The sequence below is a fragment of the Peromyscus leucopus genome, chromosome 3 (assembly GCF_004664715.2).
Source record: "Peromyscus leucopus breed LL Stock chromosome 3, UCI_PerLeu_2.1, whole genome shotgun sequence".
Taxonomy (NCBI): domain Eukaryota; kingdom Metazoa; phylum Chordata; class Mammalia; order Rodentia; family Cricetidae; genus Peromyscus; species Peromyscus leucopus.
The window spans coordinates 158,399,637-158,418,248 of NC_051065.1; the positions used below are offsets into that span (position 1 = coordinate 158,399,637).

The 18,612-nt window shown below is 51.4% G+C and overlaps 1 protein-coding gene across 1 annotated transcript; it reads left to right on the top strand.

Annotated features, from left to right (window-relative positions):
- Positions 1–381: 381 nt before the first annotated feature.
- Positions 382–18,326, top strand: Oxtr (oxytocin receptor). Its single transcript, XM_028863874.2, has 4 exons — positions 382–984; positions 1,566–1,698; positions 1,794–2,847; positions 14,791–18,326. The coding sequence occupies exons 3-4, from the start codon at positions 1,923–1,925 to the stop codon at positions 15,036–15,038; spliced, it is 1,173 nt and encodes a 390-aa protein (XP_028719707.1). The 5' UTR covers positions 382–984; positions 1,566–1,698; positions 1,794–1,922; the 3' UTR covers positions 15,039–18,326.
- Positions 18,327–18,612: the final 286 nt, after the last annotated feature.

Consider the following 18,612-nt stretch of genomic DNA (forward strand, 5'->3'; position numbering starts at 1 on the left):
TTAATTTTGAAGCATGGTAAGGAGGCAGAAGTGGCCTTTGGCCCATTGAGAAGCAGAATAATCGTAAATGGTGATAGACTTGGGGGCGGGGATAGGGGCGGGTATGTGAGACTTCCATCACAAACTACCTAAAGAATGAAGATTTCTCTCAGGGCTGCAGGAAGGAACAGGCATTTGCAATTCCTTCTTAAAGGGAATATGAACAAAGCCATTCCAGAGCAAGGGCTTACATGAGCTCTCTTTAAAAATGTAAAGAGGAAGGAAGGAGGAAGGGAGGGAGGGAGGAGGGAGGGGGAGGGAGGGAGGGAGGGAGGGAGGAAGGAGCAGAAAAGTGACTTCATTAATTTTATTTATTTTTTTTTTATTATTATTTTTTTAACCTCGGAGCTGAGGACCGAACCCAGAGCCTTGCACTTGCTTGGCAAGCATTCTACCACTGAACTAAAGCCCCAACCCCGACTTCATTAAATTTTACTCTGGGGAAAAAACGTTGCTCTCTAAGGCTCCTACATCTCTGAGAGCGTCCAGAGCTAAACCTAGAATGGAAGAAACTAGGTGGGATATTTGCGAGTCTTAAGCCACTATGAGATAAATCTGAAGCACTAACACGGGATGAGCTGACCTGGCTCTCCGGGATCGCCGCGGCCGGCTTAATCTGCCCCCTAGCGGACCTGTGTGGTGCTGCAGCTCTGGACTCCCGCCGCCGGAAAGCCGGCCACCTTCAGACAGCGCCGCGTGCTGACGCGGTCCGCGCACAACCTGGCCACCGCTCTCCCCTTGCCTTCGCTCCGCATCCAGCCACCAGCCAAGCCGCAGGCTAGAGGATTGCAGAGACGCCGGGATCTACTCGTGGTGGCACCGAGAGTGGCGCCGGCAGCTCTCCCATCCTGCTGGGGAGAGCCCGCGCATCTCTGAGGCCATCCGCTGCGGTGCAACTTCCCCGGTGGCGAGGCAACTTTGGGCTAACCCGCAGGCTCGCTTCAGGTGGCTGGGTCCTGCGCACCGTGGGGACAGGATGGTTAGGACCAATGGGACCATCAGTTTCTGAGGCAAGCCTCTGGCGCCTCTCCTGCTTCTGGTTCCCCGGAGGCGCTCAGGATGCTCCGAGGGACTGAAAAGTGACAGCTCGGACGACAACGCAGAGCCCTGGAAGCAGCTTTGAGGCCGCTGGGCTGGGGGATTCCTGTGAGAGGTGTCTACCCCACGAGTCTCTCTCATAGCAGCCTTGCGTCGTCCGCGGGGGAGGTGGGGGGCGCTAGGCTCGCAGGCAGGAGTCCCTCCTGGAGCGAGAGGATTCGGGGAGTTCGGGAGCCGAGGCTGAGTGTCTTGGAACAGAAGGAGGCGAAGAAGGATGTGCAGGAGCTGAGTTTTGGGGGGAACCCCAGGAAGACGTACTTGAAGTAAAGCTTACCAAGATAGGGGCTGCCTTGGGTGTCCGTTAGAAGGTGCTGTGCTATGTCCTGAGGGGAAAGGTGTCGATTTGGGGCTTCTTTGGGAGGGGATGCTGGGGAAGGGGGTCCCTGTTATCTGGAAAGCGGTTAATCGCAAGGCTCCTCTCTCCGCAGACCGAGCGGCTGACCCTTTCCTGGGACCCACACTCAAGTGCATCTGCAGAGGTTCAAAAGAGGTACCGCAACCCGGGATTTCTGCAGTGGTGGCTGAGCAGCCCGGTGGCTGGGCTTGTGTCCTGAGACTCAGGTAACTTCAGGTTCCCAGGAAGGGGACAAGGACGTCCCACGCGCGTCCTAAGAGAAGCACAAAGGTCTTCTCACTGCCCTCCTGGTTTGTTTCAGGGCGGGAAGAGGCAGATCAGTGCCGGGGTGCTCCGGTAGACACCTGGACAGCGCATCGGGCCCCGCCCCGCGCGCCACGCTTTAAAGAGCAGCAAGGCCGGGCGCTCCGTCGCGGTCGCCGTCACGGTCATGGAGGGCATGCCCGCAGCCAACTGGAGCATCGAGTTGGACCTCGGGAGTGGAGTGCCGCCTGGGGTGGAGGGGAACCTCACGGCCGGGCCGCCGCGGCGCAACGAGGCCCTGGCACGCGTGGAGGTGGCGGTGCTGTGCCTCATTCTGTTCCTGGCGCTGAGCGGCAACGCGTGCGTGCTGCTGGCGCTGCGCACCACGCGCCACAAGCACTCGCGCCTCTTCTTTTTCATGAAGCACCTGAGCATCGCCGACCTGGTGGTGGCTGTGTTCCAGGTGCTCCCGCAGCTGCTGTGGGACATCACCTTCCGCTTCTATGGGCCCGACCTGCTGTGTCGTCTGGTCAAATACTTGCAGGTGGTGGGCATGTTCGCCTCCACCTACCTGCTGCTGCTCATGTCGCTCGACCGCTGCCTGGCCATCTGCCAGCCGCTGCGCTCGCTGCGCCGCCGAACCGACCGCCTGGCAGTACTGGCGACGTGGCTCGGCTGCCTGGTGGCCAGCGCGCCGCAGGTGCACATTTTCTCGCTGCGCGAAGTGGCGGACGGCGTCTTTGACTGCTGGGCTGAGTTCATCCAGCCCTGGGGACCCAAGGCTTACGTCACGTGGATCACGCTCGCCGTCTACATTGTGCCTGTCATCGTGCTGGCCGCCTGCTATGGCCTCATCAGCTTCAAGATCTGGCAGAACCTGCGACTCAAGACGGCAGCGGCTGCGGCGGAGGCCCAGGGGACTGAAGGATCTGCGGCCGGTGGAGCTGGGCGGGCGGCGCTGGCTCGGGTCAGCAGCGTCAAGCTCATCTCCAAGGCGAAGATCCGCACAGTGAAGATGACCTTTATCATCGTACTGGCCTTCATCGTGTGCTGGACGCCTTTCTTCTTCGTGCAGATGTGGAGCGTCTGGGACGTCAATGCGCCCAAGGAAGGTAGTATGGGTGGAGAGGAAAGAGGAGGGCAGGGGTAGGCCCTAGTTCTGCTATCTCAGTACTTTCAAAGTTCTGGGGTCCTCCTGGGGCATGGTTTGATATCCCAATTCCCTGGTCCATAATCTTTGAGGAGATAACCTCTCCGAGTCTCCAGGACTTAAAGGTTCTCCAGCACAGAAATAATCCATTAAAGTACCAACTCTTGCCAGAATTCAGGTAAAATGCCCCATAGGCCTTGGGCAACTCCTAGTGCAAAAATCCTTATTATGGAGGGAAAAACTGAGGTAGATGACTGTCTTTCCTCCAGAGAGACAGAATAGAGGTGGGTTCCCAACCTGAGCACAGGCTCAGGCTCCTTCCTACTTTGAGTTCACTTTAAATTGAACGACTTTAAGTTAAGTTGCCTTGGACCCATAAGGTCAGTGTTGGCTAGGGTCAACCTCAGGAAGGGACAGCTGGTCCTGGGAAAGCTGAAGGAGTGTCCAGTGAAGGTTGAATGGATCTCCCGAGGGACCTCTATGGAGGTCAAGACAAGTTCCAGAGCCTCTCCTCTGGTGGCAGCCATGGAGAGATAAATATTTTAGAGGACCTGAGCAGGGACAGGGCTGGGGTGCCCGAGACGGAGCCTTGTTTTTGGGAGAGAGGAAGGGAGCCAGGAGGACAATCATCAGCTTTGCCCCGGAGGCTGTGTGATAGCCACACAGAAGGGAAGAGCCTTCTGCCCTGGAGACCCCTGAGGTTATAGGACAGTGACCTGCGTTTGTTAGAAGCCTGGAGCGGGTGGAGTGATACATCTGGAGGAGGGCGCTGGGGAAACAGCAGTCTGGGCTCCGGGCCTGTGGAGTGTGCTGGGCACCAGGTGCAGCCCCCTGCCCCCTCGATCACACCAGCCCCAATGACTTCTTTGGAAACAGAAGGAGCCGCCATCACTGGCAGCCCTTGCCTTGGACCTTTGTTTTGAAGATTAGCACAGCCCACATCTAGGAAGGCCTGGTCTCACTGCACAGACCTGCCAGAAAGGACTTAGCTGCTTTGCTCCTAGATGGTGCAAAATGGTATTGTGGATATAATCACCACTGGTTCTCAACACCAAATCCCTCTGCTTGGGAAGCTAGGTTCTCCGTGCAGGTGACCTGAGTTTCACAGCTCTGTTCTTTTCTGGAAACCACAGACCCCTGGATCCACAGAGCCCTCCTGCTTTGCTCCAGAGTGGCCAGGACACCTATCACTCGGCATTTACTGATGGCCTGTGGTAGTCAGGGCAAAGATTGCTGTGTGGATTCTGTCCATTGTGTGGCCTCTGGTCACACGTTCCAAAGGCCTGGAAAAGGGGAGGCACTTCTACTGGGACATAGAGAAAGTCTGAGCAGAGCAACAGCTGGAGCTGGGGTTTCCTGAACCAGGGTTCGTAGGAAGGGACGTGGCCAGGGAGCCGAGCAAGGTGTAAAACTGAAGTGGGAGTTCCTAAATAAGACCTCAGGCCTAGCTGCTTCCTCAGCAGAGCTGGAGATTCTTAACCCATGTGGTACAGAGGGACCTCCAACACCAATGGCTGCAGATGCTAGATGGGCACCCCTCAGGGCAAGCCTGGGGGATGCCGGCTATATTGGTAATTTTCTTGTCTCTGACAAAAGCAGTTTAAGGAAGAAGGACTGACTCTGGCTCACAGTGTGAGGGGACAGTCATTGGGGGGACATGGAACAGCAGGGGTGAGGGGGCTGGTCACATTGCACCCACTGGCCGAAGGCAGATGGAGATGAGCGCTGTTGACCAGCTCGGATTCTCCTTATTCGGTCCAGGCCCCAGCCTATGGACGGTGCCACCCACCTTCAGGGTGGGTCTTCCATCCCCATGTAAACCTGGAAACGTCACCCTCACAGACCTGTCCAGAGGTGTATCTCCTAAGTGACTAAATCCTGTCAAGTTGAAAATGAGAGTCGACCATCACACATGACATCTGGCCCTGCCTCCCGCACTAACTGACTCTGAGACACTGGGTCAGGGGACCGTTTGTCCCTTGACCCTCCGTGTCTACCTCTGAGGTTGAGGCCACTTCAGTGCCTGTAGTGGCAGTGGTGGGAACACCTTGGAGGGCCCGGCTCTTCAGTGGCCTAGCCCTGTGGAAAGCCACGGGGAAGGTGGACCCTCCAGCTTGATTCTGCAGGTTATACATCCCAATCTGACGGACAGTTCTCAGCTGTCTCGGCTCCTGGAGGAGGGTGATTGTGAGGAGGGTGGTTGTGAGCACTTCTGTGCTTTGGGCTTGTATTGTGCTGTTTCCCTGGGTTCTGCTGCAAGTGACTTTAGGCCTCCAGCTCCCAGAGGCTTCATTAATGGTTGGAAAGAAAACTGGTGAGTGGAGGCTTACTCCGGAGACTTTCCCATTTGACAGGTGTCTGAGTGGGCTGGGAGCAGTGAGGAGGTAAAGGCCGCACGGAGGCCTCGGATCTGGAAGCTAGCCTGCAGCTTGGGAGACCTTAGATTTGGGAAGCTAAGTCTACAGGCTGGGCCACAGCATACCCTCCACAGAGCCTGGAATGGGGCTGGGCCTGCAGCCTGCTTGCTTTTACCCTACCTCCTTGTTCTGGGCAAGCTAGAAGCCAAGAGCACCCAAAGGCTACTCCTAGTGCCAGGGCTGTAAGGGGAGCCCCTAGACTTCATTAGGCCCTGCTGACAGAAGCCCTCAAGCACAGGAAGGAGCAAGACTCCCTTTCTGGGCGTTAGTTTGGGCTAAGTGAGGAGGTAGATGAATGCTCACCTGTGTGTCACCTGTGTGTGTCCAGACTCTCCAGTTCTCACCCAACTCAGCACGTAGATATGCCCAGCCCGAACACGAGGAGACCGATGCTCTGAGAAATGCCTTCAAGATTGGTGCCGAGTCAATAGCAGGGCCAGGATCTGACCCCACGGAGTCTCCCACTGGAGACGGACAGGCTGAATTTCCCCCCTGCACCCCACTGCACCCACTGAGGGAAACCTCAGCATCCGGATTTTAGACCCACAGAGACAGAGGAGACACTGCCTGGCTGGTCCCATCATCCTGACATCCAGGCTCACCCCATCCCACCTGACCATGTCCACCCTGCCCCATTGCTGGGACCTCTAAAGCCTTGCACAGCCTCTGCTGCCTTAGCCTCAGTCCTCATCATCTGCGTTTCCCTGTCTCTTCCCATCTCTGCCTTCTTGGCTACAAGCATGACCTTTCACCTCACCACTCTTGGTAGTTTGGGACAGATCACCTTGTGTGTATGTGGTTGTGTATGCATATTATACATGTGAGTGCCTGCATGTATGTGTGTCGGTACATGTCTGTGTGTATGCACATGTGTTCATACGGGTGTGGGTGCATAAGTGAAGGTGTGTTTGTGTGTGTGTTCATGTTGGTGTGTGTGTGTGTATATATGTGTGTGTGTATGTTTGTTTATGTGGGTGGGTGTGGGCTTGTGAGTGAACCTCTATATTTGTGTATTCCTGTTAGTATGTGTTTATATGTGTAAGTGTTGTGTGTCCATATGTATGTTCATGTGTGTGTTGTATAATTTTGTTTGTCTTTGTGTATGCATGTGTGTTCATGTTGGTGTAGGTGCATGTATATGTATGCATTGTGTGTTTGCTTACGTAGGTGTTAGTTCATTTGAATTTGGACATGTATCTGTGTGTGTATGTGTATGTTCACGTGTATGTGCATACGTTGTATGTTTGCTTGTGTGGGTGTTGGTTCACAGGTGTGCATGCTATGTTCACGTGAGAGTGGGTGCATGTATATGAGTGGTTACGCATGCGTGTATAGGTTCTCATACACTTGTATGCTGTGCGTATGGAAGCCAGAGGTCAACCTTATGCAGTGGCTCAGGTGCCTTCTGCTGGTTTTTTGAGTCAATGTCTCTCACTGGCCTGGAACCCACTGATTCAGTTAGGCTGCCTGGTCCCAGTCAGATCCCCTGTTTCCAATTCCATCTCCTCAGCAGTGAGGTTACAAGCATGTACTACTGTGCTGGCTTTTCAACATGGTTGCTGGCGATCTAACTCAGGTCCTCGTGCTTGGAAGAAGGCAAACACTTTAACAGCTGAGCCGTCTCCTCAGCCTAATATGTTGTCTGCTTCTGGAAAATAAGAAGCAAATTTTAACAAGTGCCGGGGCTTTAGGGAGCCAGCGAGGGTTGGGAGTGGTTTTGGGAGCAGGGTTAGCAGGGTGGGCTGTGGCAGTGGGTGGCGGCTGGCTGGCTGGCCTGGGATGCTGAGAAGCAGGGTAAAAGTGGAGGGGGGAGCGTCTGGCTTCCCTACAGGGGGGAAGGCTGGTGGGGATGGCCTAGCTCTGGTCTCAGAAGTGTCCCAGCTGGACCCTTGGTGAGGGAGAGAGGAAGAGACCAGGTGTCCAGTGTCCTCTTCCTGGGCTGCTTGCTCCTTGCGTCCTAGCCACTGGATGGCCAGGAGATGGCGCTTCTGTGCCAGGCTTCTGTCCGCTTGGCCACACCTCGCACCTGAGCAATCTCTCTCTCCCTGTTCTCTCTCCCCATTCACCTCACTATCCGAGTGTGAACTTAATTTTCCCAGAGGGAATTGCATTTGAGTCCAGGCACCGTGTTAGCAGGCCATGTCCTGTCATCTAGCAGGGAGATTGTCTTTTTTGCCTTTCTGATGTGCTAGAGGAGGTGGCTGATTTATCAAGGCTTCCTGTCTGCTAATTTCATGCTTCAATTCAGGTCAGTCCCTTATCGACCTCTTCTTATTTTCCAGTTTCTGCTTACAGCTAGGGACATGGCCACAAATGGGACAGAGTCCCCAGCCACGAAGTATTAAAAAAAAATGAGAATATGATGGGATGATTCCACACTAGAAGCATTCATTTACCATGTAAAGTGAATGTTCGTAGGAGGCAGTGGCTGACTCTGTTTCCCTGGGGGAATAATCAGGAGGGTTTCAGAGAGGAAGCAGGGTTTGAAAAGGTTTCTGAGAGCTGAATAGGAGCTTACTGTACAAAGAAGCAGGTTCACATTTCATAGTTGGAAGCATAGACTGTTACTTTATTATTTCTTCCCATTCTCTACCCATATGAGTTGGGGCTAGTTGGAAAGAATTTTAGTTGTACAAAAATCACTGAGATCCTGGTTGAAAGGCTGGTCTGACTGGGCATACTGGGGGTGGAGCCTCAGAGCCTGCATCTTTGGTACCTGTGCAGGTGATGCTAAGTGGTACCCATGCAGCCGGCCACCACACTTTGAGTAGCAGAACTTTAAGACATAGTCTGTGACCTAAACCTGCCATGTGCCTCCCATGTGCTTCCTGTTCCTTGAGAATGGGGGACATGCAGGAAGATCTTCATCTTCCTCCTTCAGCTTTCTTCTTCATCTGAGCCCACCACCCTCACATGTTGCCCAGATGTGACCAGAGCCTGAACGAAGGCCATTTTAACCTCAGTAACCCCAGGTGCTCCTCACAGCCCTGAAATGCATGGAGCTAGAATACCACAGAGAGTTCTAGAAGAATCATGGTTGTGAAAGGTCAGTCTTTGCAAAGATTCATCCCGTGGCATATCCTGGGACTCCATCTTGATGTTAACATACATTTAGAAGGGATATTTTGAAGGGCCTGTCAGAACCCTCCTACTATACCCTACAAGTCCCCGTAGTGATAGGGACTCTCCCCGCACCCCCTAGGCTCTACATATTCTGGGGGAGGCCTTGCCCAGGAGCCTGGCTTCCTGGGTGGGGATTTTAGGAAGCTGCTGGTGAATGCGAGTCAGAGGAGGGGAGCCATAAGCCTTTGTTTGCACAGTGTGTGAATGCCTGGATTGCCTCAGGAACAACACAGCCTGTGGGGGCCTCGGCCAGATGCCTACCAGCTGTCCTGGGCTAATCTGGGCCCTCAATGCAGGGCATAGTGAGTGCCGGGAAGTCCAAAAGGGGGGGTTGTAGGGGTGTGAGCGAAGCTGGTCTGGTGGCAATAGAAAGCCTGGTGCTGTCCCTCCACAACCTACTGCGCCATCCCCCCCTCCCCCCGCCGTGAGTCACACCTGTGAGGCAGATGCACAGGCGCCCAGCACCAGACTCTGGCTAGTGATGTGTGGTTGCTTCTGCCCATTCCCACGTAGTGGGAGCCCCCACTTGCAAGTGTCCCCAGACCCTAGTCCACCCAGCCTCTCCCTCAAATGCTGCCACTCTCATTTAGCTCAGAGCTGGTCATTTCACCCAGTGTGTGAATCCCTGTGCCCAGGAACTTGATGAGGCAACGTGGGTCCCCAGCGCCAGCTTGATTCTGGCAAGGCTAAATGAACTGGATTCCCAGGCCAGATAGATGTTTGATCTCTTCCTCCCCTAGGTAGGTCCTGGGCAAGCGGATGGCCCAGCACTTTCTCTCCTCGTTCCTTTCTGGCAGGGACCAACCAGACCAGGCTGATAGCCTGGGTGACTGCCAGGACCTCTGCTCATGGGGAGAGCGTGGTTTTCACTTCAGGAGAGAGGAAGACAGAATTTGATAGCTGGCTTTTCTGGACAGTCCCCTGAAGGCCTGCTCACCCTGTTTGCAGAAACCTACCCTGTTGAGCTAATTACGTTGCCAGCAGTGAAAGTTTCCCTAGATGGATTCTCTTGAGTTTCTCTCACGTATACATCCAATCCCAGGGCTCCGTTTTTCCTTTTATTTTAATTTTTGAGAAGCGCTAGAGGAAAGGAACTAAGGGCAGTTTCTTTAACTGACTTCTGATCAGAACCCCTGACCATGGACTTACACACATGACAACAGCTGACGGCCATCTTTTATCCTTTACCATCAGCCACAGCAACGGAAGTCTTTTCATACTGGCTTTAAGACCCTTTCCCACTTTCCTTCAGTGTCCAGATGACGGAAACAACACTCAGAGGGCAGATGTGGTGGCTCAGAGAAGGAACACGGGGGACTCAGACCCAGGGGTTTGGGAGGGGTCCTGTCTTCCAGACACCTCCCTCCTCAGGGTAGTTTCTCTGGGCTCAGGTCTCCTTCTGTGAACCGTGTCTGCTCCCAGGTGACTTTTGTGCATGCCTCCATCCTGGCCTCTGGATCTCTCTTATCTCTGTCCTCACTCCATGATGTCTCTGTCTTCTGGGAAACGTGGCAGGAGACTAGGCTTTCAAGGATCTTGCAATCTGGGATGTCCCTTCAATGAAGTTAGATGTAGGCTGGGATCCTGGCCTTGGAGCATCTTGAATCACTGAGCATTCCTGAAATGTGAAATGTGGCCACTCCTTTGTCCAGAGGCAACCACAACCCTCCCCCCCCCCTGCTGTGAGCACTGAGCAGCCCGCACTCTGGCAGCTGAAGGGTGAGCTGTGAGTCCTGAAGGGTTGAGACTGCAGCATTCCCCTCTTAAAGAGGTGGGACCACATCATCCTCTTTTCGAATGGGTGAGGCCTCAGCATCCTCTTCCTGAAGGGATGAGACTGTAGCATCCTCTTCTTGTGGGGTGGGACCACAGCATCTTACAGCCTATTGGACTTGCCTAAAGGCAGAGACAGGTCAGTCAGCACCCCTAGACTGAAGATGTATCCAGCCTTTTGGTTTTCTGGTCAGCACACGACCAAGGAGAAAATTGTCTCGGGTTACATGTTTAGATTTCAAGGATGTCCAATTCACAGCCTGCAGGTTTTGAGAACATACATATGTTTATTTTGTGTGACACTGAGACATGGTGTTGTCATTGACAGAGTTCATACTTGTGTAGTGCACAGTCAAGCTTCAAAAAAAATAGTGTGATGTCTGCAGTAAGTTTAAAACTGTGTAGGTCTGCATTCATAGCTTTCCTGGGCTGCATATAGCCTGCGGCCTGTAGCCTGGATGTCCCTGCCAGCTTTCCGTAACTAGTCTGTGTGTTGGGAAAGAAGATAAACACGGGCAGGATCTCAGTGTGGGGGAGCATCAAGGGATGATGTGGGCCTGGACCTCCAGGAGGTAAGGCTGGCACGCAGAAGGCAGAGGGCAGGGCTGCACACGTGCTCACACAGGTGAGTCCTGGCTTATGCCCCAGCTGAAGAAAGTCTTGGCTCTTCCCAGCCACGTAGGTCCCCCAAAGCTGCAGTACAAGGCTGGATATTTCCCGGGCACTGAGAAAAACAGTGCGAGCCAAGGGTGCTTGTGTTCACTGCGAATGATTTGTTCTGTGGTGGAGCTGAGAGCCCACGTCAAGGTGCGTAAACCTTCCAGAAACTGACGAGCTGGTAGAGTTGGGCACTTTGACCATGCAGGCTTCAGGGTGTGGGCCTCTTATGCCAGCACAAGTGACTTCTCTACGTGTCTCCTGATGTTCTTGGCCCAAGAGTCACGCTCTGAAATCAGTCGGTGACAGACACAGCCATATGGCCGTGGAGCTTCGAGACGCTGAGACGCTCAGCTATGGGGTCTTGTATCTTTGCCCCACCCAGGGTGCTTCACATTCCCAGACACGCCCCAGCCCAGGGAATACAAGCATGCCTGTTTCCTATGCAGGAGGCTAACTCTGTTGGGAATTACTAAAGCAACGTGTGGATGAAGGACATCCCCATGTTGCAGCAGGGAGGTGATGATGTGGAGGCTGTGCTTACTGTTGAGGAATTTGAATTCTGAACCACGCTTGTTTGTCAGCCGATCAGTCTCACTACATTCCTAGGAGGAGGAGAGCTTTGGCTTCCCATCTCATGAGGAAACAGAGGTACAGAGATGTTGAGTAACTTCCCCAAGAAGACACAGCTCCAAAATATGGAGCCAGATCCTTGCCAAGATCTGTGTGACTCAGAACCAAAGGCACAATTTGATTCTGTTAAGTGTAGTGTGAGGAGGAGCTTCTTTCTGCGGCCCACACTGCCCTAAGTGCATTGCTCTGGGGTCTGCACCCCACTCCGGGGCCCTCAGTATCTACTTTTTTGTTGTTGTTGTTTTTGAGACAGGGTTTTCTCTGTGTAGTTTTGGTGCCTGTCCTGGAACTCACTCTGTAGACCAGGCTGGCCTTGAACTCACCGAGCTCTGCCTGGCTCTGCGTCCCGAGTACTGGGATCAAAGGTGTGCACTACCCCCGCCCAGCTCAGTATCTACCCTTTAACACCTACCCTTCCTATAGGCATTTCATCAAGGACTGCCTATTTTTTTTTCTCCATTTGGGGTCAGATGACAAATTTGTTCGGCTTTGAGGTTCAAGGTCTTGTTCACAATTGTTCAACTCTGCCACTGAAGTGCAAAAGTAGCCATAGAAAACCTGTGAATGGGTGGCCATAGATACATTCTAATAAAATTTTATTGATAAACACAGTGCAGGCAGACTTTAGCCCATGAGCCACGGTCTGCTGACTTCTGGGTCCGTACTTGGGGAGAAGGATAATGATCCCATTTGAAGGTATCGAAGTCCTCTCCCAGGCACTCACCTCTAGGGACTCTGCATCTGTCCTAGGAACAGGGATATTCTCTCTGTGGTCCACACTGCCTGTGTGCACTTGCTCAGGTAGCCTTGGCTTTGGAGCTGAGATCTGCTAACAGGAGCCTTTTCAGACCACAAGAATGGGAACCTGTTTTCAAAAGGAGCCAGCTCCATTACTTTTGGGTAGAAAGGTGTGTGCCCTCGGGTGGGGGAGTCCCCTTCCTTCTCTAACACTCACTCCCCTCCTCTGTAAACCGGGGTGCAGGCCACTCTAGGAGCTGCACCTTCCTGGGAAGCCTTGGACAGAGGTGCTGATCCAGCCTGCCTACATGGTCTTGCCCCATTGGAGAAGCACCCTGACATGGGCCGACAATATTTTCGTGCTTCGGTCATTCTGAATGCATAACCATGATGTCAGTGGCTTCAGGTAACCCACCAAGATTATGCAGGGAGAAGATCCATATTCCAAACACCTAGACCCACAGGTGTTTCTCTGGATTTTGGAATATTTGCACATAGGCAATCATCTGTCTTGGGGGTGGGACCTGAGTCTATCCATGAAATTCATACGTGCTACATGTACACTATGTACATGCAGCCCAAAGGGAATTTTACACAGGGTTTTTAGTGCTGTTGGGTTTTGGCTGACATATCACACGAGGTTGGGTGTGGCACTTTCCAACTGGGGAATCACGTCAACACACAAAAACTTTCTAACTTGGGAGCACTTGAAATGCTGGATTTCCTCATCAGGTCTGCTCAGCCTATACTTTGTACTCTACCCAGTCAGGCTGGAGCCTTTGGGTCTGGCTATGAGATTCCCTCTCATTTCATCTCCCTCCGTCTTCTCTGGGGCTGATGGTTTGTTTCATTGTGTTTGTTTGGCCTTTATTGATTTTTGCCTCTTTTATGATTTGACCATAGTCTATTTTTAGTCTTGTGGGTGATTTTAACCTTAAGGCATCTCACCACTATTTCGCTTCTTCTTCTCTTTACCCAGGCAAACAGAAGCAAATAGAAAATCCCCTTTCATAAAAATAAGGAATCTGGCTGGGCAGTGGTGGCACATGCCTTTAATTCCAGCACTTGGGAGGCAGAGCCAGGCGGATCTCTATGAGTTCGAGAGTAGCCTGGTCTACAGAGCAAGATCCAGGACAGGCACCAAAACTACACAGAGAAATCCTGTCTCGAAAAACCAAAAAAAAAAAAAAAAAAAAAGGAATCTGATCATATTGGCTTTTCTTCCTCTGTTGTTCTCTGTTTGTTACTGTTTTTATTTTAGGGATTAGATGTTCCAGTTTGGATTTCTGAAAACACTTTTTGCAAGAATCATTTTTTTTTTCTATTGTAGCTTGCTTTTGTGCCAGTGGGCATACTAATGAACTGGATTAGTTGCTCTTAAATTTGGCTGCCATTCAGAACCCCCCGAGGGCCTGTTCCACCACTGCTGAGTGCTTCCCAAGGGCCCGAGAACTTGCATTTCATCCAGGTTTTCAGGAGCTGCTGTGCCCTGGGGTTGCCACTCTGTGAACCCCTCAGGCCTCCCAGCCGCTCCTCTTCCATGGCTGCTGGGGACTTCACTAGCAAGCTTCTGTTCTCTGTACCAAGGTCTTGCCACTCCTGCCTCCCAGGGGAGATCTCTTTCCCAGGTTGAGATCTTGACTTCTGGAGTGAGTTTTGGAAGTGTTTCTGAAAGGTAGAAAAGCGATGTGTGTGTGTGTGTGTGTGTGTGTGTGTGTGTGTGTGTGTGTGTGTGTGTGTTTGTCAGCCCCCATCTTGGGTATTCCCTGGCAAACGGCAGCCAGGCAGAGAATCTTGTCTCACTGTTTATCCCCACTGGGTTTCTAGAGAAGCACCAAGACTCATCTCTTGTCAGAAACAGTCTCTACTCTTCAGACTTAAGGCCAGTGAAAGAAACCTAGCTTTCATTTTTTTTTTTAATTCCTTCTGCTTGAAGTCAGTTTGTCTCTTCATTCTGGTGTCCACAGAGTCCAGTGTGGTGCCTGGCATGTGCTCACAGCCACCACCTCTTCCTGGGCACACCTATGTACCTGGCACTTTTTGAATCGTGCTGACTTCCAGACAGGATGGGAATTCTCATTGTCCCATGTAAAGATGAAGGAACTGAAGCCCTGGGGAGATACGGTGATTAGATATAGTGATTGGTACTGGCTGGGCTATGCAAACGAGGTCTGGCATCTCCTGGGCACCCCTGTGTTCTTTGGTGTCAGAGTAGCAGGCACTGAGGCATTTGCTGGGTGAAGGATGAAGAAGCAAGTGAGGAGATACATACAGCATCCGCTGAAGGAAAGAGGCCTTCAGTGCCTGGGGAAGCTGGAGGTAAGGGCGAGGATGAGGTAACTTAGGGTTGTACCGAGCCCTAGTTAATTCGGGTAATGGACCCTGAGCAAGGCTATGGAAGAAAGACATGCTGTGCCTGGTTGGTTCCTTGTCTCTCTCTTGTGATCCAGTCTGTGGTACCTGAGATGGCTGTTGCGGGAACAACCATGGCCACTGCAGCAGGCAGGTCTGGGATGGTCCCAGCGTGACCCCTTGTTCTCCTTTCCTCCCGACCCACCTTGCAGCTTCTGCCTTCATCATCGCCATGCTCTTGGCCAGCCTCAACAGCTGCTGCAACCCTTGGATCTACATGCTCTTCACGGGCCACCTCTTCCACGAACTTGTGCAACGCTTCCTCTGCTGCTCTGCCCGTTACCTGAAGGGCAGCCGGCCTGGCGAGACAAGCGTCAGCAAGAAGAGCAACTCATCTACCTTTGTCCTGAGTCGCCGTAGCTCCAGCCAGAGGAGCTGCTCTCAGCCATCTTCAGCGTGAGCCCACCACGGGTTATGCGGTCTCTGGTCTGCCCCCTGGTGGCCGTGCATGGAGCTGTATATGGTGCCTATTGGTGTGCGTCCTTCTATTCCTTGAGGTGGCTAGAGCGTGGGGCATATTCTGTCTTGGGGTTGGGGAAGTGTCTCTATGGGAGATGACAGAGTCACTCAGCCATCAGAGGGTTGCCTGGGCTCCCACCTGTGCTTCTATTACCCCAACCGGGATGCTCCTGGGTGGTGGGTGGGCTCTCCTGAACCTGTCTTTCATTCCATTATTATTACTTTTTTTTTTTTTTTTAACTCATTTATCCTGGGATCTTGTGAAAAGCAGTAAGCCACGGGTTGGTGACCAGTGGGCTGGGACAAGGAATGGGAAATGAGGCCTCAGATGCAGAGTGGTGCTGATTTCCTCATGACCCAAGTTGTGTGTACAGATCTTAGCATCCTCAGGGACCAGTTTGTGGCAGGAAAACACCGGGAAGTGGAGACTGAACTGGGAGGCCACCTGCCTCAGGAAGGCAATGAGAACATGGACTGAAATGCTGAAGAAGCTGATGCTTGATAAACATTTGGGAAAGAAAAATAAATGAGAGCCCTCCAAGACAGACAGGACTGGGGAGAACTGTTTGTACATGACACTGACCCATTCATTTGAGACCCCAAGGAACACACATGCAGGTAGCCCATCCCCTCCCCCAACTCTGGAGCTGACAGATGAATAGCAAGGTTGCAGAGTGTCTGATCAATGTAGAAAACTCTTTCATATTTCCTTAGACTTCTGGTGAAGAATGGGAAAATTAACTTAAGAGATTCCATCCTTAAATGTGCCAGAGTGAATAAGGGAGAGCCAGGATTAACAGAGGAAATGTAAGACTTGTGCCCTGAAAGCTGCAAATACCATGGAAGGAAATTAAAGGAGACTAAATAAACGGGGACACATCATGCTGATGGATCAGAGATGTAATATTGTTGGACAGATTTGATGTAATCCTCATCAAAATCCTAGCTGGCTTCTGCAAAAATTGATAAACTGATCCAAAATTCCTAAGGAAATGGGAATTGGGGTGGTTAACATGCCTTGAAATGTGTGGTGGGTGCACAATTTTGAGAGCATATTAAAAATCACTGAACCAGGGGCTGAGGAGATGGCTCACTTAGAGCAGTATTTGCTGAGCAAGGATGAGATGCCCATCATCCATGCAGAAGCCAGGTTCAGTGGCAGGTGTTTGTAACCTCATCCCTGGGGGGTGAGGATACGTGGATCCTAGAGACTTGCTGACCAGCCAGCCTAGGAGACTGATCAACTTGAGGTCCAACAAAAGACTCTCTCTCAAAATAAATAAGTCAATAAAAAATAAGAAAGAGAGTGACAGAGGAAGGCATTTGAAGTCAACCTTTAGTTTCTATAGGTACATATGGATGTACAACACACACACACACACACACACACTCACATGCAAGCAGACACTCACACACACACACAATCACTAAACTATATATATTTAAAAATGTGAGAAAAAGAAGTTCACGCACTAAGTTCTGGGAACACCAAAATGATGGATGATTTCTTGGTCTTTTTCTCGAGTGCTGTTTCTCTTGTGACTCACCACAAGAGAAGTGTCTACAGCAGACAGAGGCTGGCTCTATTCTGGCCAGGGAAAAGTGGTATCACTCCCATCTGCCTTTAACAAAGGCCCAAGGGATGCTCTGCAGCTGCTGTGTCCCGATTTCTTTAGAACAGCAATTCCCCAGGAGTCTTAAAGGTTTTGTTTATCCAGTAAGTATGATTTCAAATGTTCTCTCAGCCTTGAGGGCAGGATACAACTCTATCTCAGAAATACCTTCAGTCATTAATATAGGACACAATTGACTAGTGGTTTTCTGTCTGTGGCTGGTCACTATGTACTCTGGAGCACCTTTGAGATACCCAGACCTAATTATGGACTTACTGAGATATATCAAGGGTACTTCCAAAAAGCCTTGAATCTGCAGATCCACTTTACCACACTCCCATTTCTGAACACATTTTTCTTCTGCCACATTGCAGTGTTTGCCCCCCACCCCCATGCACACTTAAGTATGAGCTAGCACAGTCTGGTGTTCAGGGAGGAGGGAGCCGTGTGCTGTAGTGCCCATGTTTAATATCTACAATTAAAGGCAAGCTATTTGGCACCAGCTGGAGACAGGAGGTGATGTTATCTTTGGACTCAGAGGCATTGCACAGTGGTCCACCTCATGCATGCAGCGTTACCACCAGCCAGTTCTTTGAGAAGCCAGTAGGATTCTGCTTTGGGGCATTTGTGCCCATGTTCTAGACTACCCAGGTGGCCTGGGTGCACACTGGCAGTAGGGTTGGGGTCTGTTAGCATCTGCATCTTGAAGATGTCCTTCATCCTTGCTGTTCACTGAGAAGCTGCCATCTTTAGAGCCAACAGGTGTCACCAGGGGTCAAAGAAACAGTAGCTCAGATATTCTGACCAGGGGTACAGTGTTCCGGGGATCCCCAGAGGTGTAAGGTTTTGGACATTGAAACCTCCTGGGGTGCTCTGTCATTCTGTGTGGAATCTCTAGCTGGTACCTTGGGTCTTGTTATGGTCCTGACACCTGTTTCTATGACATAGGTGACGATTGACTTCATCAGGAACATTGGATTGGCACCTCCCGTCCCAATCCCACAGGAGAATATTTTCACCAATTCTTGTTATTTTTCCAATCAAAGCCTAGCATCTCTAGGGTTCTGAAACATTCCCCCAACCCTGTGTCCTATGTCCTCCTTCTTCAGACCCCACTCTTGACATCCCCAATGTCCCTTCCTATTTTCCAACCTGTTTACAATCCATGTTCAGGGCTGGAGGTTGTATTAAATTGGAGCATGCTGAATATTCTGGAATGTTTCATTGTTCTGACCATGAGGAGTTAGTGTGCAAACTGTGAGAGTTATTTAGGCCCTGCAAAAAAAAAAAAAAAAAAAAAAAAAAAAAAAAAAAAAAAATCTACACTTAAAAATCCATGGTCTCCTTTTGGTACAAATCAGAGTCATCCATTCCGGAAGCACAAAGGGATGTCTGTGCAGCCTGCCTGGATGATGATCCTGGCTTCAGCATGTAACTGTTCTGTATTCAATTGCAATGAGATGTCACTTAGCACACAGTGTGAATTCCTTGGTATTCTTCTTCCATGGGCTTTGTGTGGTGCCTCCATGTCCCCGCATCTGGTGAGTGATGTGGTCAATCCTGCTTTACCAGCTGCTTCATAAAAGGTGCACTTAATAAACATTTTTTTTCCTGTATATTTCATTGCCTTTTTCTCCCTCCCCACAACAGTGACCTCCCATACTAGTTTCCTGGCAGGCTCCAGGGTCACCTGTCTGCTGGTGACAGCTGCATCTTCTCTGGAGTCCTAGGTGTGCTCATGTGTTTGTGGGAAGATGGGAGGATCTTGGACCAAACCCTGTGTGGGGTTTGTCAAACCCACCGTGTGCTGTGGTTTAACTGGAGACTTGGGATTCTTTACTGTCACCTGGAAGGGACCGAGTTCCCAGTGGGGAATGTGTGGAAAGCAATCTGAAAACTCGT